The 26,947-nt window shown below is 40.2% G+C and overlaps 2 protein-coding genes across 4 annotated transcripts in view; both read right to left on the bottom strand.

Moving 5' to 3' along the window:
* Positions 1–1,061: 1,061 nt before the first annotated feature.
* RGN (regucalcin) lies at positions 1,062–13,504 on the bottom strand. The gene is made up of 6 exons (XM_045505154.2): positions 13,336–13,504; positions 11,137–11,319; positions 4,780–4,995; positions 2,934–3,065; positions 2,417–2,571; positions 1,062–1,490 (listed from the first exon to the last, which is right to left on the bottom strand). The coding sequence occupies exons 1-6, from the start codon at positions 13,502–13,504 to the stop codon at positions 1,440–1,442; spliced, it is 906 nt and encodes a 301-aa protein (XP_045361110.1). The 3' UTR covers positions 1,062–1,439.
* A 2,021-nt stretch (positions 13,505–15,525) lies between these two features.
* JADE3 (jade family PHD finger 3) overlaps positions 15,526–26,947 on the bottom strand; it is a 138,494-nt gene continuing 127,072 nt past the window's right edge. For 2 of the 3 annotated variants that reach the window (XM_074359570.1, XM_074359572.1), the window contains one exon: positions 15,526–15,701. In XM_074359570.1, coding sequence (XP_074215671.1) covers positions 15,526–15,701 — 176 coding nt within the window. Of the gene's footprint in view, positions 15,702–22,930; positions 24,908–26,947 lie in introns of those variants that run through there. The other variant, XM_074359571.1, reaches the window with a different exon arrangement.

Genomic DNA, 26,947 nt, shown 5'->3' with positions numbered 1-26,947 from the left:
TACTATTGGCAGTCTTTAGTTCAATAAGGCAAGAAAAAGAAATAAACATGTACATATTGGACAAAATAAAACTGTCTACTCATAGAAGACATGATTATATATCCAAAGAATCCCAGAGAAGCTATAGAAATACTCTTAAGAGCTAAGAAGTGAGATTAACAGTCATCAGGTACAAGGTCAACCTACAAACATCAGTCATACTTCCATAAATGAGCAATGAACAATTGGAAACAAAAAATATTTTAAATAATAATAACATTTATAATAGTTTCAGAAAATGAAATACTTGGAGAGAAATCTAACAAAACATGTACAAGATCTGTAGGCTGAAACCTACAAAATGCTGATGAAAGAAATCAAAGAAGACCTAAATAACTGGAAAGACACACCATGTTCATGGATTGGAAGACTTCAAATGGTAAAATTGCTCATTCCCTCCAGATTGTTCTACAGATTTAAAGTAATTCCAATTCAAATTGCAACCGGATTTTGTTTTTGTAGATATAGTCAAGCTGATTCTAAAATGTATATGGAAGGCCAAAGGGACCATACAGCTCTTTTCTGTAAAAGAGCTAAAACAATTTTTTGGGAAAAAAAGTTGGAGAAATTACACTATCCAATTTTAAGGCGAATTTATAGTGACAGAAGTCAGACCAGTGGTTTCCTGGGGATGGGGGCAGGCATACAGAAGGACCAAAGGAAAGGATGACAAAGGGACATAGGGACAGTCTTGGGGGTAATGGATAAATTCATTATCTTACTTGTGCTGTTGGTTTCATTAATGTATATATATGTCAAATTATCCAATTATATACTTTAAATATCTATATGGTCAATTATAACTCAATAAGGCTATTTTTTAAAAAAAGTATTCTTTCCAAAGTGATACATTACTTTTACATCTATTAGATGGCATTTGGAACCATGGATTTTTGCCAAAGTGTAGGATTCTTACCCACCAGCAATATTTTAGTTTGTGAAATAACCCTATAGGAAGGTATGGTTAGCATAGCAGCATGTTTTATAAGATTATGGTGGAAATAAAAAGGACCAAATCATAATAAGCGTTACCAGATTACTATTTATTAGCGTCTTGAAGCTTTCGGTATAGGAAGTATGGAATGCGGAATAAAGAACAGACACGGTCCCTTCCCTCTCCCCCAACGGCACCAGCAATTTGCAAAGAATCAAGAGGCTGGTTGACAGCTGAACAGCTCTTTAAATTTCTATATAATGTGTTACCGAAACCACCTGTCCCCCCTTGTTAAAAATGCTCTCCATTTTAAAAATTGTAAATAAAAATTTAATCCTGTTAATATCATTGCTCCTTCTTCTTCTTCTTTTATTTTTTATTTTTTTGGTAACTAGACTGAAATTTCAGCTCTAGAATTTTCTAGTTGTCTTCAGAGTCTTCTCCACTAGGAAAGACAGCCTGTCACTCATCCTGCATAAGGATGGGGAGGAATTCCTTTGACCCCCAGGCCAGTTATCTGTTAAAAAAAGAAAAGAGAGAAACTCTGACACATAGTAATTCACAAGTAGTCTCCAAAAGCATTTTTATGATTCACAACAATATATTTAGCCACCTGTTATTCCTGTTTTATTTCCTATCATAAAAAGGAGTTGCTTGATTAGGTATTTATTCATGGTCCAACCCAATTATTTGCATAGATAATAATCCAACTAGCAACCATTTACAGCTAACTTGGATTTAAACCTGAATTTATTTCTATCATTTCCCCATCTGTTATGAAAGGGGTTTGAGCTGGATGATTTCTACATTTCTTTTCAGCTCAAAAGATCTATCTTTTTTTTCTTGTTTCTTTTTTAATTTTAAGTTTTTGATTTACAACACTATATTAGCTTCTGGTATACAGCACAGTGATTCAGTATATACATATATATTAATATATATATATTTTTCTTTTTCATTACAGGTTACTACAAGCCATTGGATACAGTTCCCTGCGCTATACAGTAGGACCTTGTTGTTTATTCTGTACATAGTGGTTTGTATCAGCCAGGTCTATCATTGTTATCAGTGTTCACTTCATTGCCAAAAAAAAAGTTAAGAACTTGAAAATATTCTTGTGACACCAAAACAATCAACTAATCTTATAAACATATTTCAAACACTGGTTTTCCAAGCCTGTTCTACCAATTTATAGAATTTCAACAAACACTGATGAAGCCAAAAAAAAATATTTTTAAGTACTGTACAAAGTAGGCTAGACACATTGTCCTGGACTTCAGATTACTTAAGGCCTAGAAAATTTATAAGATGTTTTTAAATGTAGCATGATGAGCTTAAAATGCCAAATAGAATTGTGTTTAGGAAGTACAAAGAAGCAATAATCACTCAGTTGCTTAACTGAAGATCTCCCACCTCCCCATCAAAATAAAATAGCCAGTTCACCTTGAAAATTCCACCAGCCTCAGGCTGCCGCAGAAGATCCTCAGAGTCCAGCCCATCCCGGGCGCTGGTCACGTACATTTCAGAGTAATCCTTTCCTCCAAAGCAGCATGAGGTTGTTTTATCAACAGGCAACTTCACAGTTTGGAGTCTTTTCCCTAGATCACCAAATATTTCGTTCAAAGTCTATCTCTAGCAAATTTCCAACCCATGCATCATTTCGGGACCCCTTGCGGAGCAATAGGGAGGTTCCAAGGAGATCTGGAGGTCAGAATTCACCGAGGTATTTCATTTCCCTAACAATTAATTTATTTTGAGCAAAAAGACTTACCTTCTACAGGAAAAAAGTTCCAACCAATAAACTTTGGGCTCTATCTTTGGCATTTATTCCCAAAATCATCCAATTGAGACCTTTGAATATATCTCTATATAACTTTATTAGTAATGAAGTTTCTCCAGCCCCTTAAGGTCTGGTATTTTCTAGACATAACGGGGATTATTCATTTTGCTGTGGGTCTACCTGTCTCAGGATCCAGACGAATCACTCTTCCTCCATTGTAACAGGCCACCCAGAGCTTTCCCTCAACATCAATACACATTCCATCTGGGATTTGTTCTTCTCTCTCCAGTTTGTAAACACTTCTGCGGTTGGCTATGGTAAAAACAAACAAACACACACACACACACACACCCCAAAACAACAGGCTACTCAATACTGAGCATCAAACAATAAGCAGTCAAGTTGATTATAAATACTGACCACTTCTGCTTATCCATGGTCTGGCATGTGGGCACTACAGGCAGGATGATTTAGGAGGATTCCTAATTCTAAAAATGTCTAGAAACAGGAGTGGGTAGCCCTCAACAAAGGATTTTTACTGCTGGATTTTGGGTGGATTCACTCCCTTTAGTTTGGGTACAGACACAGCTGTCTAAGCATTCAGAGAAGGAGACAAAAAAGAAAGGAGAATTCTTTAAAAAAAAAAAAAAGGATCTTTTTTTATGGGGGAGGGCATAGCTCAGTGGTACAGCACACGCTTAGCATGCATGAGGTCCTGGGTTCAATTCCCAGCACCTCCATTAAAAAATAAATTTCTTTTTGAGGCTGATCTGAGCCAAAGCCCTGCATGCCCACCTCAGATACACTTCAGTCTGCAGTTAGACCTTGCTGTTTTATTTACAAAAATGCCTACTTTGATTAACTCCAAGATCTAGAAGGCTATGTGAACAGCTCACGCACAAAAACTAGTAAGATGTCTGAGTTCTGTTTCTGCCTGACTAACTGCTCCAAGATCATCTTGTCAAAACTAAATATTAGAAGAGCTCATTTCTGAAAGGTATTCCAAAACCAGCTGGATGGCCTTAAAGGGGGAATCATAATAGACAAGAAATAAACATCAAAATCCAAAGGAAATTTATACTACAAAAGCCAGGTCATTACAGTAACCAGATTGAGGTATGATGGAAAAAAAAATGTTAAAACCTCATGTAAGTAAAATGGGTAAAAACAGTCATGAAAAAGAGCGCTACATATTTCAAAGCAAAACATCTGTGTTGGAATAGTTTGCCTCTGATTAAATCTACACGGAAGTCTTACGATTTTTTTCCACGTCATTTTTCTGATTGGTTTTGCTCCTGTGGTTTGGCACCTTTCATGAAAGTTTCAAGCACTCCCTTCTAAATTCGTCCCAATAATTCCTTCCCTCCCAGTTTCTAACCATGGCTCATTCAGAGCCCACTGATGGAGTTGAGCAATCTGTAATTACTTTTTTTTCCTTTTCCATTTGGAAAGGTTGTTAACTTGTCTTTGAGTACTTGCCTAGAGTTAACTAAAGTACGAATAAGAAATATCAACCCTGAAGTCTAATTTTTTATTCTTTTGTCCTGTTCTGCTGTATATTATTTTGTCTTGAAGCATCTGTTGGTAGAACAGGACCCATTTTAAAGTCAGCCTCTTTCTAGTGAGAGTTGCAAGAGAGGATTAAGGAGCTAACCATATTATGCCAATTGTGGTCAAACTGAGTTGTGTTGAGAGCCATGACATGACAGGTGGCATAGCCTGCGTAATCATTACAATACTGGAATCATAACATTGGACAGTTCTCTATTTGACAAATAAGGATTGTTTCACATGGGTTGGGGAGAGGCAACTCACTAGTCACATACATATGAAAAAAAAATACCAGCAGGGGAAGGGTATAGCTCAAAATGGTAGAGCGCATGCTTAGCATGTATGAGGTCTTGGTTTCAATCCCCAGTACCTCCTCTTAAAAAAAAAAGTAAATAAATAAATAAACCTAATTACCTCCCCAACCCCCCCCCCCAAATGCCAGCAATTTGAAGAAAAATAATGAAAAAGTACATACAGATCTTTCCTGTCTGCAGGTCATAGTCAAAGGCATCCACAGAGTAGGACAGGCTGTCGATGTAATAGAAGATTTTGTGGTCCAGAGACCAATCCAAGCCATTGGAGATGTCCACCTGGTCAAAGTACTTTTCCACGTGGTGGTTGGGAAAGAGGGAGTACAGGGACCCTTGGTGTCGCTCCAGAACTGCTGGAGCTGTTTCCTCAGCCATGGTGCCTACAAAAACCCAAGGGTACCGAGCTCAGCCACACAGCATCCCACCTACACACTATACCGTCTTCTTTCGCCAAGACTCCTTCCCCATGATGAAATCAAGTAAATTATTATGCAGTCCCAATCTGGGTCCTATGGGTTTTTTTCCCCCCAAAATGATAACTAACCTTGCTTATAATGCAAATTAAAACTACCCTGAGAGGGTCTGGTTCCAGACATCTGCACCAAACTCATTTTCTCCCACTGAGCACAACTCTTAAGATCTGGGCAAAATGCATGGTGTAGCTATTTGAGAACTCGGACAAGTCGGTGTCAGGCAGCTCAGAGAAGAACACAGAATTTGAAGTATCACCTAACTGGTGGCGAGTTCTCCATTTTTATCCTCCAGTCTGTCCCAGCCTGAACTCAATCCAGCCTGAAACTTGGAAGTGAGCGCTGTAGTGCAGACAGAGAGCGAGCCAAGAGAAACCCTCTCTATCTGGCTCAAGGAGCAGAAACGCTCCTGAGGCTCAGGGAGAGAGTGGAAGAAATCCCCTGGTTATTTTCCACTTCTTTTTCTCCAGTTTCTCATGCACCAGTCCCCAGGCAATTCTGCAGCCAGGGTAGCAAAGGGAGGGAGGGGGCCCGCGACAGAAAACTACAGGAATCAAAACTCTGAGGGAAGGGGACATTCCTCTCTATTCAGTGAAGCTTCAGGGATGAAAGGGCAGAGTCAGACACTGTTGCTTTCATGTTTTCTTTCTCTCTCTCTCTCTCTCTCTCTCCTCCTGCCAGGGAAGTGGGTGGTTTCTTGCTGGAGGAATGAAAAGGAGAGCTCCAGGAAATTGGAAAGTACTAGAAGATAGTGAAGAGGGACATTGGTCAGAAAGGCAACCCTGTAAAGCTGTTTGTGATCTCTTGGGCTCACTTCTGCTTGTATATGCTTGGATCTGATTATAATTAGCACACCAAAGCCTTGGAAAACGTAGCTGATGGATAGAACTAATTCTAGGTCTCAGACTGACCACTGCGTGGCACACATGTGGGACAGATCCTAATGGCACCTAATAGAAAGCAGGTGGGAACTTGTGGTCTGAACCTAAACATACAGATTACTTACTAAAACAAATACATCAACGTTCTCCATAGGATTTAAACAAGACTCAGCGTCCCATAATGTAACAGTCAAAATGTTCAGGATACAATCCAAAATCACTTGGCAACACAAAGGAGCATGAAAATCTCAACTTGTGCAGGAAAAAGAATCAACACACGCAGAAAATGAGACAGCACAGATGTTGGAATTATTTGACAAAGACCAAAGCAGCTCTGATGAAAATGCTCAAATGAACAATTTGTAAAGTCTTAAAACTCCAAATGGCAGCAAAGAAGTGGAAGATATAAAGAATATCCAAGTGAAAATTTTAGAACTGAAAAATAAAATCAATGAAATAAAAAAAAAAACCACTGGATGGACTCAATAGCAGAATAGAGATGACAGAGGATACAGTCAGATGCTAGATCAATAGAAATGATTCAGTCTAAACAACGGAGAAAATAGACTGAAAAAAAAAAAAAAGAACAGAGCATCAGGGACCTGTAGGATAACAATAAAAGGGCTAACAGATGTGTCATTGGATTCCTAGAGAAGAGGAGAAAAAATACAGGGCCAAAAAATATTTGAAGTAATGGCTCAAAACTCTCCAAGTTTGGTGGAAAGCACAAAACTATAGATTTGAGAAGCTGAGTAAATCCCAAACAGGATTAAAAACCCAAAGCAACCTACACCTAGATACATCATAATCAAATCTCTGAAAACTGACGTTAAATAGAAATCCTCGAGATCAATGAAAGAAAAATGACATATTACATCTAGGAGAATAATGATTTCAATGAGTGTTGATTTTTCATGAGAAACTGTGGCAGTCAGAAGGAAGTGACCTTTTTAATTTGTTGAAAGAAAAAAAAGTGTCAACCTAGAATTCTATATTAAGTGAAAATATCCTTCAAAAATGAAGGTGATATAAAGACATTCTCCTATGAAATAAAACTAAGAGAATTCATAGCCAGCAGACCTGTCCTAAAAGAATTGCTAAAGGAAGGAATAATAGAAAGAGTAAATATTTGAGTAAATATCATAGACTATTCTTCCCTTTAGTGCTTTAAAATATTTCTGATGATCGAAAGCAAAAATTACATTTTCTGAGGGGACAGGGTATAGCTCAAAGTGGTAGAGCACATGCTTAGCATGCACGAGGTCCTGGGCTCAATCCCCAGCACCTTCTCTAAAAATAAATAAATAAATACATAAACAAACAAACAAACCTAATATCCCCCAACCCCCAATTTTTTTTTAATTAAAAAAATGTTTTTAAATGTTAAAAAAATTACACTTTCTCATTGGGTTTTCAATCTATGTGTATAAAGACAACTATAACATAAATGAGTGATTACCAATTAAAGTGGTAAAATATTGGCTCTAGATAGACTGTGAAAAGTTAACCATACATTTTGCAATCCCTTCAGGAACCCTTACAAATCTATACAGAGAGATATAGTGAAAAATCACAATAAATAAATTAAAATTGAATTCTAAATAATGTTCAAATAACCCCCAAAAAAGTCAGGAAAGGGGAAACAGAGGAACAAAAAATACAGAGGGAGAGAAGAGAAAACAAATAGTAAAATGGTAGATCTAAGTCAAAGCATATCAATAATTATATTAAATGTAAATAATCTAAACACATCAAGAAAGAGATTGCCAGAATAAATTGTTTTTGAAAATAGAACCATACACTGCCAACAAGAAACTCAGTTCAAATATAATGATATAGGTAGCTTAAAAGTAAAAGAATGGAAAAAGATGTATACTATGCAAATGTTAAAAGAAAACCGCGTAGAGGCTATGTTAATGTCAGACAAAATAAAATAGATTAAGAGGGAAGAAAATTACCAGAGGTAAATAGGGGTACTAGATACGGTGAAAATGGTCACTTCACTAAGGAGACATAATGATCCTAAATGCATGTGTGTTTAACAACAGAGCTTCAAAATATGCAAAGCAAAAGTCAGAACTGAAAGGAGAAACAGACAAATCCATAATGACGGTTGGAGATGTCAGCATCCCTCTCTCAATAACTGATACAAGTACATAGAAAATCAGCAAAGAAACAGCAGAACTGAACACCATCAACCAACTGGATCTAAGTGACATTTACAGAACATCCCATTCAAAGACAGCAGAAGATACATTCCTCACAAGTGCCCACGGAATAGTCACTTAGATAGACCTGAGTGTGATCTCAGGGGACAGAACAGATTTTTGACATCCTGAAGAAACTGGAAGGCTCATTTACTATACTGTGCTCCATTGGAAAGAAGAATGAGTCAGAGGAAAATGGACTGAAACTTGGAAGCCTGAATAGCAAGCAAGACAGGATAAATCCTCCCTCTCTGTTTTCTGCTATAAGGCAGTTGGGTTTCTTTCATTAATATTCTGGCCCCGCCCACTCCCTTCCCCGCTATCTGCCTTAAGGAAAAGAGATGCCTGGAACGTGAATGTGAATACCTCCGCTGCTTGGAAAGGGCTCTTCCTTGGTGTGAAGGGACAACCTGGAGCCCTGGTTTATGCATCATTATCTCATAGTGAGCCCAGACATCATTATCTCATAGTGAGGCCTTGGGTGTGGGGACACCTTCAGGGTATTACCCAAGACTGAGAGACGCCATCTAGATGATCAGATGACCCCACCATTTTCTGGGCCATGGACAGCGCTCAATGTCTGCTGAAGTCTATGGGCTTGCTCTAGAAAGGGGTTCTCAGATGCTTCTGACAGATGCAAAATGATGCCTACAATTTTAAGGGGTCTCAAGAGGGCACAGGTTAAAAACTAGGGACTCCAGGCTAAGAACTCAGGCCTCTGACATTTTAATTTTGTCTTACCAAGAGCCACAGAGCTGTAAACTTGTAGTCATAAGGGAGAGAGAAAATCAATTTCAACAGGAGGTAGGGTATCCAATCATATTTCTCCATCCCGCATTCATTACTGGCAGAAGGGCTTCCAACGGATTCTCATCTCTAATCTTTCAACCTGTCCTGGTCTATATCTTTGGTTGTTTAAAGTCCAAGCAGGTGGGAATCAATCCACAGCCAGCTGCCCAGATCTCACCTACCTTCTGTGTTGAAAGTGAATGGAGCCAGGACAGCATGGCTGATGATGTGAGGGGCAGAATGGGGAGGTGGAAACAGCAGGGATTTAGAATCCACTTTGGCTAACTACAGGGTTGTTAGGATGGGAGGTAAATGAGAATTCAATGTGAAATGCATTATTTCATTTCAAACTAGAGTTAAAATTCATTTAAAGCTGTATATGTCATTCTGTAGCCATCATAATAAAGATGGCTTCAGGCAAGAATCATCAAGGAATGGAAAACCTAAGGGAGAAATTTTGATGAGGACCAGGATCCTTGCTTGGACTTCAAGTATCTCCCCACGTTGCAGCCAGCCTCCTGGATGGCCCCTCATGGTCCCTGCCTCCCAGTATTTACACCCTTGTCTAGTCCCCCCCCCCCATAACTGTATGACCAATGGCACATGGCAAAGTGATGTTATGTCACTTCTGAGATTGGTTATGACTGTAGCTTCCGTCTTGGGTGTCCTCTCTCTCTCATCGCTGGCCCTAGGGGAAGCCATGTCCCAGACAGCCCTCTGGAGAAGCTCATGTGGTAAGAAATTGAAGCCTCCTGCCACCCCCCATGTGAGTGAGCTTGGGAGCAAACCCTCCAGGCCCCTTCAGAAACTCCAGATCCTTCCAAGGCTGTAGCCCCAGCCAACACCTTGACTGCAACTTCATGACGTAACCTTGAACTATCCAGCTAAGGCACCTAGAATCTTGACCTTCAGAAACTATGTGAGATAATAAATGTTTGTTATTTTAAGCCACTAAATCTCAGGGTAATTTGTTACACAGCAATAGATCACTAACAAACCCCACAAAATGCTTATAAATTGCAATTAAAAATAGTAACAATGGAGTGGAGAAATCCAAGACCTCAACTGGGTGATTAAAACTAACATCACCGACGAAGGACAGATGGTATCCAGATGGGATACCCTGAGAAGGACAGAGCATCACCTATGCGGTGATTCTAGCCATGAATGTAGAGCATCAATCTAATCACCAGGAAACATGAGACAAACACAAAAACATAAGGAACATGAGGAATATTCTATGAACAAAGAGGAGAGTTGGGTAGGACTGTATTCTTCAAAAATGGCAATGTCATAAAAAAAAAACCACACAAAGAAACGCTATGTCCTGTTCCAGATGAGAGAAGATTAAAGAGAATGACAGCTAAATACAATATATAATCCTAGACTGGATCCTATACTGGGTAAGGGGGATGCTCTAAAAGATATTATCTGGTGAATTGACACAACTGGGATACAGATAGTGCATCAGACACAATGACTGTATAACGTTAAACGTCTTGAAGTTGATAACTGTACGGTGGTCATACAAGAACGTGTCTTTTTTTTTTCTTGGGAAAGTCACACCGAAATATTTTAGAGGTAAAGGCACATGATATATGCAGCTTATTTTCAAACAATCGTAGAGAAAAATGTTTATAAATATTGAGAGAACAGATGGAACGAAATGTTGACAACAGGTGAATCTATGTACAGGAGTTGTTTGTTCTGTTCTTACCATTTTTTGCCCCTGTAAATTTGAAATTATTTTCAATTGAAACAGCAACAACAACACAACCTCTATTTAAAAACTCATTGAAACTACCAAAATACCATACAAATTTTAGTCTGCTAGAGATAGAAATTGAAAGGAATAGCTATGAAATTTTTCTCATTGATTTTTTTTTTTGGATACAAGTGACTCAAGTAGTTAGTTATAAGAGAAGAACTCAAGACTCATTATGAATAATTCTCTTACCACTGCAGCTGTGAGACTTTTTTAAGTCCTATTCCGGGGGTAGGAGGGTGTAGCTCAGTGGTAGAGCGCATGCTTAGCATGTACAAGGTCCTGGGTTCAGTCCCCAGTACCTCCATTAAAAGTAAATAAATAAATAAACCTAATTACCACCCCCCCCAAAAGTCCTATTCTGGTCTTCACCAAAGCTCAGTAAGTAGGTGATAAAGATAACCCATACCAGCAAAGTATCTCCCAGCGGGATCCACCTTCCCATCATTGAATCGATTGTTTTTCTTGTCTTTATCTACTGTGGCCAAGACAAGTGTTGACTGATTTTCCCAGTTCAAAGCACAGAAATTTGTTCCAACGGTGGCGACATAGTCTCCCGACTGGCGAAGGGCCACAGAGCTGACTGGGGCATCTGCAGAGGCAAAAGCAGTAGTCAGGGTGCAGGCTACCGTCCTGTGGTCCAGCAGCACCCTGCGGCCAGGAGGTCACCTGGCATCTCTAAGGGGATGCAGCTCTTTTGACGATTGGGAGCGCTCCTTTCTTTCTGTTGAGTAGTGAAAGCTACATCACTGAGTATATTCGTTGAGCATAAACTCCATATGCCGTTCTGGGCAGCAGAGGTTGAAAGATGAAGGAAACCCAATTCCTCTGGAAGCTCCCAGTCTAATGGGAGAAGCAGAGAAGTCAAACCACAGCAGCCACCATACACTGGGGCAGGCGCCACCGCAAGTTCAGAGGAGAGGTTGCTAATGGGGGTGGGGTGGGAGGGGGGAGTGAACCAGAGCCCTAGTCACAGAGCAAGCGATGCTCAATTTGCCTGATCTTCAGAAAATTCAGAGACACAAACTGTTTAGTTCCAGCAACTAGATTTTGTGACATCTCTCTCTCCCTCCAACACAGGACTTGTCTTTTTTTTTTTCTCAATTAGGACTCATCTTTTTTAAGGGGCTCTCTTTCCTATGTATTGAATTGAAAATTGTTTCTCAAATCAAGTAAAAAATAATAGATTAAAAAATAATAGAATTAAAAAAATAATAGAAACAAATTTGATTAAAAAAATAGTAGAAATGTAGCTGCAGTGATTAAAAAAATCACTTCATTATACCACATTTTATATATTTAAATTTAAGGTTTTCTGGGTTTAATTATTTTTCCAAGTATAAGAAAACCTCTTATTTTTTAAGTGGAGAGACTGATTACCATGGTGAGGTAATTAGTTTATCAGAATGGGTCTTGAAAACATTCCCTAAGCACCTATTCAGTGCAAGATGCTGGGTTCTTTGGGAGCAACTCTTCACTAAAAGCCCTGCACAGAAGTTGATTCAAGCCATTGAATCCCAGGGCAGGTGCCGGACACTATTAGGAGGGTAACATTCTCATCAGGGATCCCAACCTGTGGCCTGAGGCTTCTGTTAGCTTTTAAGCTACTGCTGACACTGCAAGGCCTTTCCATGGTTTTTTTGTTTTGTTTTGTTTTGCAGAAGAGGGCTAGGAATCTACCCCTAATCTGTGCGTGCTGGGAAAGAGAGACTAGGGAAGGTGATGGGTCCCTCCTCCCACTCTGATCACAGAGGGTTAGTCACTTTGCCTCTAGCCACAGTCATGTCCCGGGTGAATTAAAAGCTGTTCTCTCTCATTAAAAGAAGAGTTTGATATCATATGATATTTTCATTGCTCTTTCTGGCTTGTTTCACTAGACTGATGATACACCAGAAATTGACACATTGTAACTGACTATGCTTCAATTAAAAAAAATGTTTGAAGTCCCCATTTCTGGGTTGAGAGAGAGAATATCCTAAGGTCACAAGGGTTCCTGGTATCTCTTTCCCATGAATGCAATAATGAAAATAAACATCTTGATTGCTTGTCAAGCCCCATACCCTTGGGCTATAGAATGTGATAAACCCCTCCTCTGGAAATCCCAGGGCCATAAACAGAATCACACTCAAATGCACTCGAAATTCCTTCATGCATCTTATCTTGCACAGTGAACAGAAAGTCCTGGTTAATGCTTTATAAGAGCTCTTCTCTGCACATTCAAAGAAGGGATACAGCTGTTATTTTTCTGCAAACTAAGGTCTTGGCCTGATCCATGGTAGAGGGCCTTTGCTGTGCCACAAACCAGGTCTCCGACTTTCAACGCTGTTATTTGAAGGTATTAAGGAAAAATCCTACCATGACTCATCTTCCAAAACAAAATGGAGAATGTTGCCCGGGACCAGCAATGAAGAGGACGGTATTGACCATCCAGAATCTACTCCTGGATCAAAGAGGGGGACACAGAAAAGATGACAAGCCAAGAGTTTTAAAGCATATTCAGTACATTTTACCAAGAAGGTCCTGGAGGAACGACGTATTAGGTGACCGCCCCCTCCCCCGGGGAAGAGATGGCTGACTGGGCAGATCCGAGCCCAGCCTTTGTCCTTACCCACAATCACTCGCTGCACTTGCTTACTGAGTGAATCCCACCGGCAAACCTTTTTTGCGGGAATATCTACGAAGAGCAGAGACTTGGATGCTTCTTCCCACACTGGAGACTCACCGCAGCGGCAGTTCTCCCGCAAAACACACTCAATCTTAATGGAAGACATTGTCATGGGGGGAGATCTACTGAAGGCAACAGAGACAAAATGAAATGTCATCTCATGGAGCAAATTCAGCGAAACACCTGGCTTAAGACCCCGGTCAGATCCCAATACAGACAGGTTTTTTTTTTCTTTCTTCTTTTCTTCTTCTTTTTTTTTTTTTTTTTTTTTTACCTTTAGCTCTGTTTTACTCAAATATTTCATATTCCTTAAGAATTGGTTTTGGGGACTGAGCTTTTAAAATTAGAACTGGAAAGGCTGGACACTTTCCCCAGATCAGAACAAAATATGTAATGTAACAGGAGGAGACGTATGAGAAAGAAGGAAGAGCGGATAGGCCATAACACAAGACATCTTCAGTCAACTTACCAGCACTCTTTTTTCCCCCAAGCTTTCTTGAAAAAAGAGAGGGAGAGAGAAAGCAACACTCCAAAACCCACACCTTGGCGCTTGTGACCCTCAGAGAGAGCTGGCTGTTCAGACAAGGCAAGGCTCCCTTTATGTCAGCATTCTAGCCCCCAGGGCAGGTCAGGGGGCGGGCAGCTCCCTCATTGGTGGCCCCTCTGGGCGTCTGCAGGGTCACCTTCTCCTGCCGCCCTTCCCTATCTGTGGATGTTGTGGGTTGCCTTCTCTGACTGCTCAAAGGCCAGAGTCTCCTGCTCTGCATTTTTCTGAGCTGCATTTTTAGAAATATGCCCACCAGTGGTAATGCACTAAATAGAACTAACATCCATTTTCAAATTCAGACAGTGGAAAAGGGGGAGAAAAGGACATTGTAGGGGCATCATTGTAGGAACTGACAGCCCCTCAGCTAGTTCTCGCTGCCTAGGAAGGCACTGGGCCAGTGTGGCAAGGAGTCTTGAACTCCAGAGGCAGGAACATTCTCTGCTGGCTGTGACTGGGGAACAGGTAGAAGAAAACGAAAACTTATCGGAAAAGAAAAAAAGAATCCTTACCTAAGAAACCCATGTGGGAGAGGAAACGCAGGTAACTTTCAAGAGCCTTCTCTCTTTCCCCAGCTCTGCCCTGATGGTGATCAAAATTGCCTGCGTCTTCATCCTTTTCCCTGACAACTAACTGATTTGAAGTCAGTGGTCCCATGCATGGATGGGTAAATTAATGATAGGGGTAAAAGGGAAAAATCTTTGATTTAATATTTCCTTCAGTAAACCGCCTTTTTTTTTTTTTTTTTTTTTAAAGAAACTCACAGCTGACATCATTCCCAAATACTGCCTGCTGGCGCCGGAGCATTCGCAGTCCTCACTGGCTGTTAAAAATTGTCAAAGGCTCCAAAGATCTTCCTGCTATCAATCTGAGATAAGGCCCAAGGTCACATGCGGGACTTTTGCAATAGCAGCTTTTAATCCCACGCTCCGTCGTGCAAGGCGAGGGCCGGGGTTGGGGAGGGAGGAAAGGGCTGGCAAGTGTCCGTTTTCTGCCCCGGCTTCAGAGAGCACTGCGAGAGGGGGCCGAGGCCCGGAACCGGTGGCCCGGCGGGGACGCAGCGGCAGGTGGCCGCGCTGCGCGGGGATACCGCTGCGGCCGGGGCTCCTGGCACCCGCCGTTGGCGCGGCTGCGGCCTCGGGTGACTGCGGGGCCCCGGGGAGCTGAAGATCGCGCCCGCCCGGTCCCCAGCCCGGGTGGCAGAGAGGATCGGTCTCCCTCCAGCCGCGCGGGTTTGGGGAGTTGGCTGTCGCCAGACGGTCCCTCTCCGGGGAGGGGGTTGGGGGGCGGGCTCAACCCGGACACTCACCAAGCTGGTGACTCGCAGGCGGCTCGGAGGTCAGGTGGCCGAGCACGGCGGCCCGGGCTGGGGCTGGGGGTGGGGCTGGGTACCGGCACCCCCACGCCTTCCCCTCCTTCGCGGCTGCAAGAATCCAGCAGAGCCACCCGGGCAGGGCGGCGGGGCAGAGGCTTCGAGCCCAGCGGACCTAAGCCTTGGAGTTTGGACGGATAGCTAAAGGTTATCTCTGATTTAAACAAAAAACAAAGTTATTAAAATGCCTCACCGAGAGAGTGGGTCGAGGGTCCGGTTAAACACAAACAGGTTCAAAAGGAAAGTTCAAAGCGGTTAAGCAAGTTCTCCCTTTTCCTAATGGAGAAGAGCCTGCTGGCTGGAGGCCAACTCTTGCAAAACGTCTTTGGTGGGGGAAGAGAAGAGTCTTTATTTGATGCTGAGTGAAGTCAGACAGAGACTTACAGGTGGAATCTAAAAAATAAAACAAACTAGTGAATATAACAAAAAAGAAGCAGACTCACAGATATAGAGAACAAACTAGTTACCAGTGGGGAGAGGGAAGCTGGGAGGGGCAAGATAGGGGGAGGGGATTAAGAGGTACAAACTACTATGTATACTGTTTTTTTTTTTTTAAATGGAGGTACTGGGGATTGAACCCAGGACCTCATGTATGCTAAGCATGTGCTTTACCACTGAGCTATACCCACCCTCCATCATCAAACTACTATGTATAAAATAAATAAGAATCAAGGATATACTGTAAAACACAGGGGATAAAGCCAATATTTTATAGTAACTATAAATGGACTATAACCTTTAAAAATTATGAATCACGTACACTTGAAAATTACATAATATTGTACATCAACTATACCTGTTAAAAAATTAATAAATAAAGTTCTGTGGAATAAATGATCCTAAGCCACAACTCAGTTTCACATTCTCCATGGAGAGCCTAAAATGTATGCCTGGCTCTGCCACCTGACCATCCTTACTTTCTCTAAATAACCCCCAAGTTTCAAACATTGAAAAATAAAATTAAGGGAAGGAGGTAAATAGAATGGTGGTTGCCCCTGGGAGATGGGAGCCAGGGATTAACTGTGAAAGGGAGTTGAGGGAATTTTCTGGGGGTGATGGGGCTGTTCTGTATCCTGATGGAAGTCTGAGTTGCACAGGTGTATGTACTGTCAAAAATCATCCAGTGGTACACTTGAGTTTTGTGCATTTTATTGTATGTATTGACTCCAAGATCAGTATTATCTCATTATTTATATCTCTGAGTCTAGTGCCCCATTCCTTGCCACCTGCACTATCAAATTGCACTCAAATTGCAATCGTTGCGGCATTCTAATTGCCTTTAATTCACTAAGGAGGAAGGACCAGAAATCAATACTCAAAGGCGCAAGGCTCTAGGCAGGCAGGAGATGGTTGGAGCAATCCCAGCTCAAAGTTTGTGGTCATTACTTAGAATAGCTGGCATTTATGGCCTCAATTATTTCGCCTTCACCCTGGGAGGCAGTTGAGACAACTACTCTCTCATGTCCTCAATTACAGATGGGAAAACACAAGTCTGCAAAGTGAGTGGCTTCCCAAAACCACACATCGAGCCGGGAAAAAGCTGGCAAATAGCCTAGAGTGTCAATAGAAAAATAAGAGCTTGAAGGACATTATCTTCGGTGAGGCAAAGAGTGAGACTTCGACCTCGGATGTTGAGGTTCTCTTGTGCCCTCTTCCTATTCAGTGGATTCCTCTAATCCCTTAATGTTGATGACTCCCCAGACTATATCTCAGCCCCGATCACTCCTCTAAACTACAGGCCTGTAGCTCAAACTCTCTACTTAACAGCATCACTGAGCTGTCGAAAACCAATCCTATTATTCTCACCAACTTCCTGGGCACTCTCTTTTGGTGAACGGGGCTGGTCCAACCATCCATCAGTTGGATTGTGTAAGAAACGCGGACACCTCACTACACTTTTCTGGTTCCCTACTCAAGTCCAGTGAGTCACCAGATCATAAATACTGTTCCCTTAATGTCATTCCCACTATGTTGGCACTGCCTGAGAAGTTCAGACCTTCCCCATTTTTTTTAACGTTTTTATTGATTTATAATCATTTTACAATGTTTTATCAAATTCCAGTGTAGAGCACAATTTTTCAGTTATATATGAACATGTGTATATTCATTGTCACATTTTTTTCACTGTGAGCTACCATAAGATCTTGTATATATTTCCCTGTGCTATACAGTATAATCTTGTTTATCTATTCTATGGTTTTGAAATCGCAGTCTATCTCTTCCCACCCCCCACCCCCTTGGCAACCATAAATTTATATTCTATGTCTGTGAGTCTATATCTGTTTTGTATTTATGCTTTGTTTGTTTGGTTTTTTTTTTAGATTCCACATATGAGCGATCTCATATGGTATTTTTCTTTCTCTTTCTGGCTTACTTCACTTAGAATGACATTCTCCAGGAGCATCCATGTTGCTGCAAATGGCGTTATGTTGTCGGTTTTTATGGCTGAGTAGTATTCCATTGTATAAATATACCACTTCTTCTTTATCCAGTCATCTGTTGATGGACATTTAGGCTGTTTCCATGTCTTGGCTATTATAAATAATGCTGCTATGAACATTGGGGTGCAGATGTCATCCTGAAGTAGGGTTCCTTCTGGATATATGCCCAGGAGTGGGATTCCTGGGTCATATGGTAAATCTATTTCTAGTGTTTTGAGTCCTTCCCCATTTCTTGCCTAGATTGTTGTTATCTCCCTGGAGGTCTTATGTCTTTGGATCTGCTGCCAGGATGGCCCACTAGACTGTGAGTCCTGTAGGACAGGGGATGCATCTTATTCACCCTCAACTCCCACATCCCATCACTGTGCTGACAACTTGTAGTTGTTCAACTACATGCCTTTTTTGGGGGGGGGGTGTAGGGAGGATGTAATTGTATTCTGAAAAAATGTCAGTCTTATAGAAAAGTTGCAAAAATAATAAAGAATTCATGACAACCTATCCACGTAGATTCCCCAAATGCTAACAGGTTACCACATTTGCTTTCTCATTCATATATATATGAATTTTTTTTTTAATCTTAACAATTTGAGAGGTAGTTGTAGACATGATGCTCCTTTACCTCTAGATCTTGTGGTGTGCATTTCTTGAAGACAAGGACATTCTCTTCTATAACTACAGCACAGGTATCAAGATCAGGCAGTCAACATCAAGAACAGTACTATCTAGCTGAATTACATCAGTTGTCCCACTAATGTTCTTAATAGCGAAAGGAAAAAAAACTATTTTGTTTCCAAATCCAATCCAGGGTAAAGCACTGTGTTGAGCTGTGTTTTGTCTCCTTTGACCTGGAACAGCTTCTCAGCCTTTCCTTGTTTTAAGACATTGACATTTTAGGGATTCAAAATGTAGAATGTTCCTTAATTTGGGATTATTTGATTTTTCCTCATGGTTACTTCAGTTCATGCCTTTTTGGCAATACTACAAAAGTGGATGGTGTATCCTTCTTAACATCAACAGGTAAACAACGTCGACTTGTTAACTTTGATCACAGTATGTGGTTATTGAATTTTTATAAAATACCACCTAATCATACCATGCTTCAGTGGACCTAAAGGCATTTAGGGCCTTGCATACTTGCTGGTCATCCCTTCTTGACCTTAGTCATGGTCTAGCTATATACTCTCTCTGCTCCTTGCTTTTGAACTTGCTACTTCCTCTGACTACAACACTTTTCTCTTCCCACCAATCCAACCTCTACCTCTATACTGGGCTAACTCCTATCTAAGATTCACTCTATTGTCCCCTCCACCAGGAAGCCTTCACTGATGCCCCTGGCTCTGAACTGTCACTTTTACAGCATCCTGTCTTTATGTTTTATTATGATACTCATCACGCTGAGAACCGTTGGTTTGCCTGTCTCTCCTGCCACATCAGAGGGTAAGTCCTGGATCTTTTATTATGATATAAATCCCTTCATTCATTCATTTGTTCATCCAATTGCAAAAATATGGCTTCATTGATTCCTTGCAATGAGGGAGAACACAGCATGGCGGAACCATGGGATGTCTCAATAAGAAGGTGTTAGAGTCTACTACAGAATTTGGCCTTGTATTAGGTGATTTGGGGGAGAGTCCAAGAATTGGAGGCTGTCAGGAAGTGGGGTAATATTCTATGATTGGGTATCTTAGTTCTTTTTTTTTAATGGAGGTACTGGGGATTGAACCCAGGACTTCGTGCATGCTAAGCACACCCTCTACCACTGAGCTATAACCTCCCTCCGGGTATCTTAATTCTCATTTAGAAGGCAAGAAGGGAGTTACTGACAAAGAAGCAGCACCCATTCATATGAGCTAGGAGAGGGTGATGTTTAGTCATTTTGGGGATTTGGACAATGTTCATCTGCCTTTTTTTTTTTTTTTTTTGGTCTTAGTCCATCAAAGTCACAGAGTGACCTAGTCTGATGTTGGTGTCTGTGAACATGTTCATGTTCAACAGGAGAGCACCAAGGCCTTACTGTGAGGGTCGGGCCAGCTCCTGGATGTCAGAGGCTGCATTTCTTTCTCACTTCCCCCTTTTGTCCAGGGTCAGATGAGGTCAGGCCACAGGACATGAATCTCTATATTTTCATCATCACCATTGCTGAGATTTTGTGAGCTGGAGGTGTCTCAGAGACAGTTGCCTGCAGTAGGACTCGGGCAAGTGTCTCTTCCTCCTTTTGTTGCAGGATGAGGTGTTGAATCCTCTGATGTGACAAGGGCTATGCAGTGGCATTTAAGACTCTGGACAGGATACATTGGCCAAAAGTACCACTTGTTTCTGGGAAACAAGATGATGATTTATCCTTGTTATAGACCCTGGACACAGAGGCCCAGATGACCAAACCCACCGCATGGAAACATGGTCCAGAGTCCAACTGGTCTCTTGTAGAGATTCAGCTGCCTTTTTTCTTTTAGCCTCATCAGAAATTGTTCCACTTGACCTGTAGTATTTATGTAAGTGTAGCAAGAGGTGTTTGCTAAAGCATAACCCTGCCCCCATCCCCACCCCCACGGCTAGCCAGGGACATCAAGGGGTATGAGATTGCTCGTGACAACCTGCCTAATGAATTTAGGCAGTTTTTTTTTTTGGGGGGGGAAGGTCTTCTGGAGTAGAAATTGTGTCATTTATGGCATTTGCTAGGGTCAGAGACAGGTTTGGGACCACCTTTTCATCACTGTGGGAACTCAGCTCACACAGACTGCATGAAGAATCAATTATCTTTCCAGGGAGTTATCCAGATTCGGGTGTGCTTGCCTCTTCTTTTCATGAAAACATGATCCACTGAAAAAGAGGTAGTTTTAAATACCTGAAAGTCTCTAACAATTACCCCCAAGATACTGGATAAGCTAGTGGGTGGCTGGTGGATGTAAATCTGATGTCCACATAAGAAATGGTACCCTCATGGAGCGCAGATGCTACTGGGAGTGTAAGTATCATTTTGCATGAGCTAATTATATGTCCCTTGAAATGGGCAAATAACACGAGCGGAGGTAAATAGTTCCCAAAAAGAGGGTCTCTGAAGAGAACCAGTGGCTGTAACTAGGCATAGCCCCAGTATTAGTTCTCATTCCTTACGGGCTGGGTGTTGCTGACAGGGCTGGAATGGCTTCAGCAGAAGCATTTTGTTGATGTGAGGTCAATTTTTATACGACCAAAGTTTGCGATTAATGATGTGAGGGAAACTCAAGAACCACAAGGGGCCTATAAAAGGAAATGGAGCTTCTCAAGTGTTTAAAAGAACAATGATTAAATTTTTGTCAGCAAATTAGTTAAATTCAGAGTAGTAGCTAGGGTCTGAGAAAAACCCATCAGAATGTTTTACTTTTTTCTCAAGTGGCAGAAGATCATAAAGGGTCAAAAGTCACAGGATGAAGATAAGGGAGAACATGTGGAGAAGCCTTAGAGTTGGTTCCTGGGGAGTACAAAAATAGGCAAGATGAGTGGTGAAAGGATGGAAAAAGGCCACTGTAGAATCAGAAAATTAACCTGGGGCAGAACCTGTCCACTTCTGCAGTCAGCGGTTTCTGGAGGATTCCGAAGAATCCTGTTTAAAGTGTCCCAATGGAATGACCATCCTGTAGTCATCAGGATAAAGTGATGTACATCTTTTAAGTCGGGAACCAGGAACTTCAGGATCAGTAGCTTGGCGTTTTATGGCCGTGTCAGTTGCTAACAGTACCTGATAAGGTCTTTTCCATTGAGGCTCAAGGGCAGTTTTTCTCTGATGCCTTTTCAAGAAACCAAGCCTTCAGGTTTGAGATCAGGCAGAGGCTGCTCAGGTGGATCTTTTGAAAAATGCAGCTCGTACTCGCTGGTGATAAAGCTGGAGGTATTGTATGAGTTCCCTGTGGTTATTAGTGATATCAGCTTGTAATACGGTAGAGTCTGGGGCTGGAAGGACTTTCTAAATCCATGGTGGGGGTGGGTAACCCTTTATTAACTCAGAAGGAGGTAACTTGTGGCTCCTAGAGGGGCCAGGTCTTGCCGCTATCAAGGGCAGTGCTTTAGGCCACAGACATTCAAGGGGTTTCTGAGAGGTTTAAAAATTTTGGTTTTAGAATTCCATTAGGTCTCTGCGCTTCTCCTGAATTTACGGATAATAAGGACAGTGCCATTCTAGGAGACAAGAATTCAAAAAATTAAGTTCAGTGACCAGTGTTTTGTATCTGTTTCTCACTTAGAAACTGTCCAGATATTCAAAGACTATCTATTAATTAACCTAATCATTTATCAAAAGCCTGGAAGTTAGTTAGGATCTGGAGATTTCAATTTTAGGTGAGATGTTAAATCTTTGTGATTTGTAGCAATTTAAGAATTTCATACAATTAAAATCTTTAAAAAGCCATCTGTTATTACCATTCCATTTCATTATTCGTATATATATATATATTTTTTGTGAAGTTATGGAAACAATGGTAACTTACTTAACTCATAAAACCAGTGTAGGAAATTTAGAAAGTTTAAATAATTTAACCCTGGTTTTGTACAGACCAAACTATCATGCTGACATAATTTTTAAACGGTAAACTAATTTTTAGACTCTCAGTCATATCAGAAATACTTCATCTTTTCTTTTCTCATAATAACATAGCTATTATGTAAATACACTTTTCAGTGTCTGCAAAAAGAAACATTATTTGACAAAATTTTCTTTTCTTCTTTTAGACATTTTTGATAGCTTATCTGGACTAGAAGAAAAGTGCACATGTAACAACTGAGTGTTGTTTGATCAGCTAATCTTTAAAAGTTTCTTAAGGAGGTAAAAAGAGGGAGAGGGACAAAAAAAAACTTAGAGGGACCCAGCTTCAGACCAATATGAAGCTAATTCTGTTGCTTTTTAAAGGAGAAGGAAGAAGGTATTGCTACAGAAACCCTGTTTTGACAAACACAAGAAATAGAAAGAGAGAGAGAAATAGATATATATTGAGATTACAGCTGGATTAGACAATAACTCAGGTCGCAGACAATTTTGCCAATCTAAATAATTTTAAAGCTACCATTGACTAATACTTAAAATACAGAAATGCAGCTAACACAGTCTCCTACGTTAATTTGTTTTTTTCTCTTTTAGACAAAAAGTCTCTTCGTGAGGGTTCTTCCCTCTGCCATGGTCATTTCAAATACACTCTAGAGAAATTATGCCAGGTAGAGAACATGATAGTAGGAAAGGATGAAGGAAGCAGGTGTTTAGAAGAGCTGTATTTTCAGATTCAGAAGAAATCCCATGGGAACTTCCATGGGCAGTAAGGATGGTGCTTGTGCAATCTTTTGTCTCCAGAGCCTGGCTGAAGGCCAACTGTTACCCATCAGAACCTGAATAAAACCTTCTGACTCCAGGCCAATGAAACAAAGTTCTTAGGGGACACAGAAACATAATTGAAAGCAGTCTTTTAAAGGTTTGTTTTAATAGCTTTATTGATGTATAAGAGACATACAATAAACTGACATATATAAAGAGTATAATTAGGTTCGTTTTGACACACACACACATGCCTGAAACCATCACCATCAAGATAATGAATATACCCACCACTCCCAAAAGTTTCCTCTTGCCCCTTTATTATCTCTCCGTCCTGCCCCTCCGTGCTCCTAACTCCCAGGCAACAACTGATCCACTGTTACTCTAGATTCGTTTTCATTTTCTAGATTTTTCTGCACATGGAATTATACACTACTTATTCTGTTTTGTCTGGTTCCTTTTTTTCAGCATAATGATTCTGAGATTCACCTATCTTGCTGTGTGTAGTTCATTACATTTTATTACTGAGAGGTATTTCGCTGTGTGTAAATACCACGACTTGTTTATCCATTCAAGCGCTGATGGACACTTGAGCTGTTTCCAGGTTCGGCAATCACAAACAAAGCTACTGCGAACATTTGTGTGCCGATCTTTATATGAACATTTGCTTTCATATCTCTCAAGTAAATATTGGAAGTAGAATGACTGGATCTCATGGTAGGTGTATGTTTAACTTTGTAAAAAGCTTCCAAATTGTTGTCCAAAGTGGCTGCGTCATTTTACACTCCAACCACCCACGTATGAGTGTTGCACTTCACGTGGTATGGTGAGTCTTCTAGGTTTTAGCCATTCTAATAGGTGTGTAGTGGTATCTCACTGTGATTTTAATTTGCACTTCCCTAATGATTAATGGGGCTGAGCATCCTTTCATGTGAGCATTTGCCCATTCATTGTCTTCACTAAAGTGCCTGTGGAGAGTCTTTGCTCATTCTTAAATTAGGTTATTTTCTTGTTATTAAGTTGTGAGGATTCTTGACACATTCTGGATACCAGTCCTTTATCAGATAAATGATTTGTAAATCTTTTCTCCCAGTCTGTGACTTTTTTCATCCTTGGAACAGTGTCTTTCAAAGAGTAGTTTTAATTTTGATGAAGTCCAATATGTCAATATGTTCTTTTAAGAAAGTGCTTTTGGTATCATGTCTAAGAAATCTTTGCCTAACCAAGGTCCTAAAGGCTTTCTTTTTTGTTTTTGTCTAGAAGCTTTCTAGTTTTAGGCTTTAGATTTAGGTCTTTGATCCATTTTAAAATTAATTTTATATATGGCGTGAGATATTGATAGAAGTTGTTTTATTTTTTACATATGGATATCCAGTTGGTTCAGCACACTTTTTGGGGATTACTGAAGACACTCGTCTTTTCACGTAAATTGCCGTGCACCTTTGTTGAAAATCAGTTGCCCATTCATATATGAGTCTCCTTCTGAATTCATTCAGTTCCACTGAGCTATATATCTTTACACCAATACATTGTTTTGATTACTGTAGCTTTATAAGCTTTACTGTAGTCTTGAAATAAGGTAGTGTCTAACTTCATACCTTTTGTAGTAGTTCTACTTATCCTAGGTCCTTTGCACTTCCATGTGAATTTTAAAATCAGTTTATCCATTCACCTGAAACCACCTCCCCCCCCCCAAAAAAAAACCCGGGTGTGATTTTGATTGGGATTGTGTTGAATCTATAGACCAATTTGGGGATAATTGAAATCTTAATTATATTAAGTCTTCTCATCCACGAACATGGGGTATCTCTCCATTTATTTGTCTTCTGCTATTTCTCTCAGTGATGTTTCATAGATGTCAAAGTCCAGGTCTTTCACATCTTTTGTCAGATGTATAGATTTCACATTTTAAACAACAAAACAAAACAAACAAAACAAAACAAAACAAAACAATTGTTATTATTAATGTAAAAACTGTGATCAAATGTGATGCCTGGGGGAATAAACATACTTACAAATGATTTTTGAAACCACTTTCCAATTTAAAAAAATAAAATGGAATTATCCCCACATTAAAAAGAGAGAATTTCACATTTTTGGTGCTACCATAAATGGTATTATTTTTAAAATTTCAACTTCTGATTGTTCCTTGTTAGTATATAAATATAATAGATTTTTGTAAGTTGACCTTTTATCCTGCAGCCTTGCCAGAGTCACTTATTAATTGGTTCTGGTAGCTTTTTTGTCAATTCCGTTTGATTTTCTACATAGATAATCATGCCACCTGAGAATAAAAAAAAGTAACACTTCTTCCTTTCTAATCAGGATGCCTTTCATTTCTTTTTCTTGTCTTATTGCACTAACTAGAAATTCCAGTATAGTGCTGAAGAGAAGTAGTGAGTCCAGATATTCCTGTCTTATTCCTGATCTTAGAGGAGAAACACTAAATCTTTCACCATTAAACATGATGTTAATTGTCGGTTTGTCATCAATGTCCTTTATCAGGTTCAGGAAGTTCCCTTCTAGTCTTAGTTTGCTAAGCATTATTATCAGGAATGAATACTGGAGTTTGTCACATGCTTTTCATATACCTTTGAGATATGACGAATGATACTGATTATTGTTTAAATGTTAAAACAATCTTGCATTTCCGGGGTAAATTTCACTTGATTGTCGCTATGGACTGAAAGGTTTGTGGGCCCCAGATTCATAGGATGCTAAGCCCTAGGCCACAATGTTTTGGTATTTGGAGGTGAGGCCTTTGGGAGATAATTAGGTTTAGATTAGGCCATGAGGGTTGGAACCTCATGATGGAATTAGTTCCCTTATATGAGGAAGAGATCTCCCTTCACCCTCTCTCCCTTCCCTTGAGTATGCATCAAGGAAACGCCATGGGACCACACAGTGAGAAGGTAATTGTCTACAAGCTAGGAAGTGGGCCCTCATCAGAAATGGAATCTGAGGGCAACTTGATCTTCAACTTTCCAGCTTCCAGACTGTGAGAAATAAATTCCTGCTGTTTAAGTCACCCAGTCTATAGTTTTTTGTTATAGTAGCCCAAGTGGCCTAAGGTAGTCATGATGTATTATCCTTTTGATATATTGTTAGAATTCAGTTGGCTAAAGTTTTAAGAGCTTTTGCATCTACTTTAATGAAGGCTATCAATCTGTAGTTTTCTTATGTCTTTGTCTGGTTTTGGTATTCGGTTAATGCTTGCCTCATAGAATGAGTTGAGAACTATTTTCTATTGTTCAATTTTTGGGAAGAGTTGTGTAGAATTGATATTTGTTCCTTAATTGTTTGAATTTACCAGCGGAGTCATTTGGGCCTGCAATTTTCCTCAGAAGAAAGTTTTTAATGTAAATTCAATGTATTTAATAATAAAGAGCTTTTCAGGTTATCTATTTCTTCTTGAGCGTGCTTTAGTAGTTTGTGTCTTTTAGAGAATGCATCCATTTTGCCTTTTTTTGAATTTACTGGCAGAAGGTTGTTCATAATATTCCTTTTAAAATCTGTAGAATCCGTAGCAGTATCATTGTCTCATTTCTAATATTGGTACTTTGCCTTTTTCTCTTTTCTTCTGATCTGTTTCACTAGAGGTTTATTGCTTTTGTCTTCTCAAAGACCCAGCTTTTGGTTTCAATGATTTTTTTCCTGTTGTTTTTCTCTTTCACTGATTTCAGCCCTGATCTTTATTATTTCCTTTCCTCTACTTTGGATTTCATTTCCTTTTTCTTTTTAGAATTTCTTAAGGTGGAAGGTGAGGTCACTGATTTGAAACCCTTCTTTTCTAATAAAGGCATCTGGTCCTATAGAATTTCCCCGAGGCACTGCTTTAGCAGCATCTCACAAATAATAGGTTTTCTTTTTCATTCAGTTCAAAATATTTTCTAATTTCCTTTTTGAGTTCCTCTTGGATC

The sequence above is a fragment of the Camelus bactrianus genome, chromosome X, assembly GCF_048773025.1.
Source record: "Camelus bactrianus isolate YW-2024 breed Bactrian camel chromosome X, ASM4877302v1, whole genome shotgun sequence".
Taxonomy (NCBI): domain Eukaryota; kingdom Metazoa; phylum Chordata; class Mammalia; order Artiodactyla; family Camelidae; genus Camelus; species Camelus bactrianus.
This window is presented reverse-complemented; position numbering and strand designations above follow the sequence as displayed.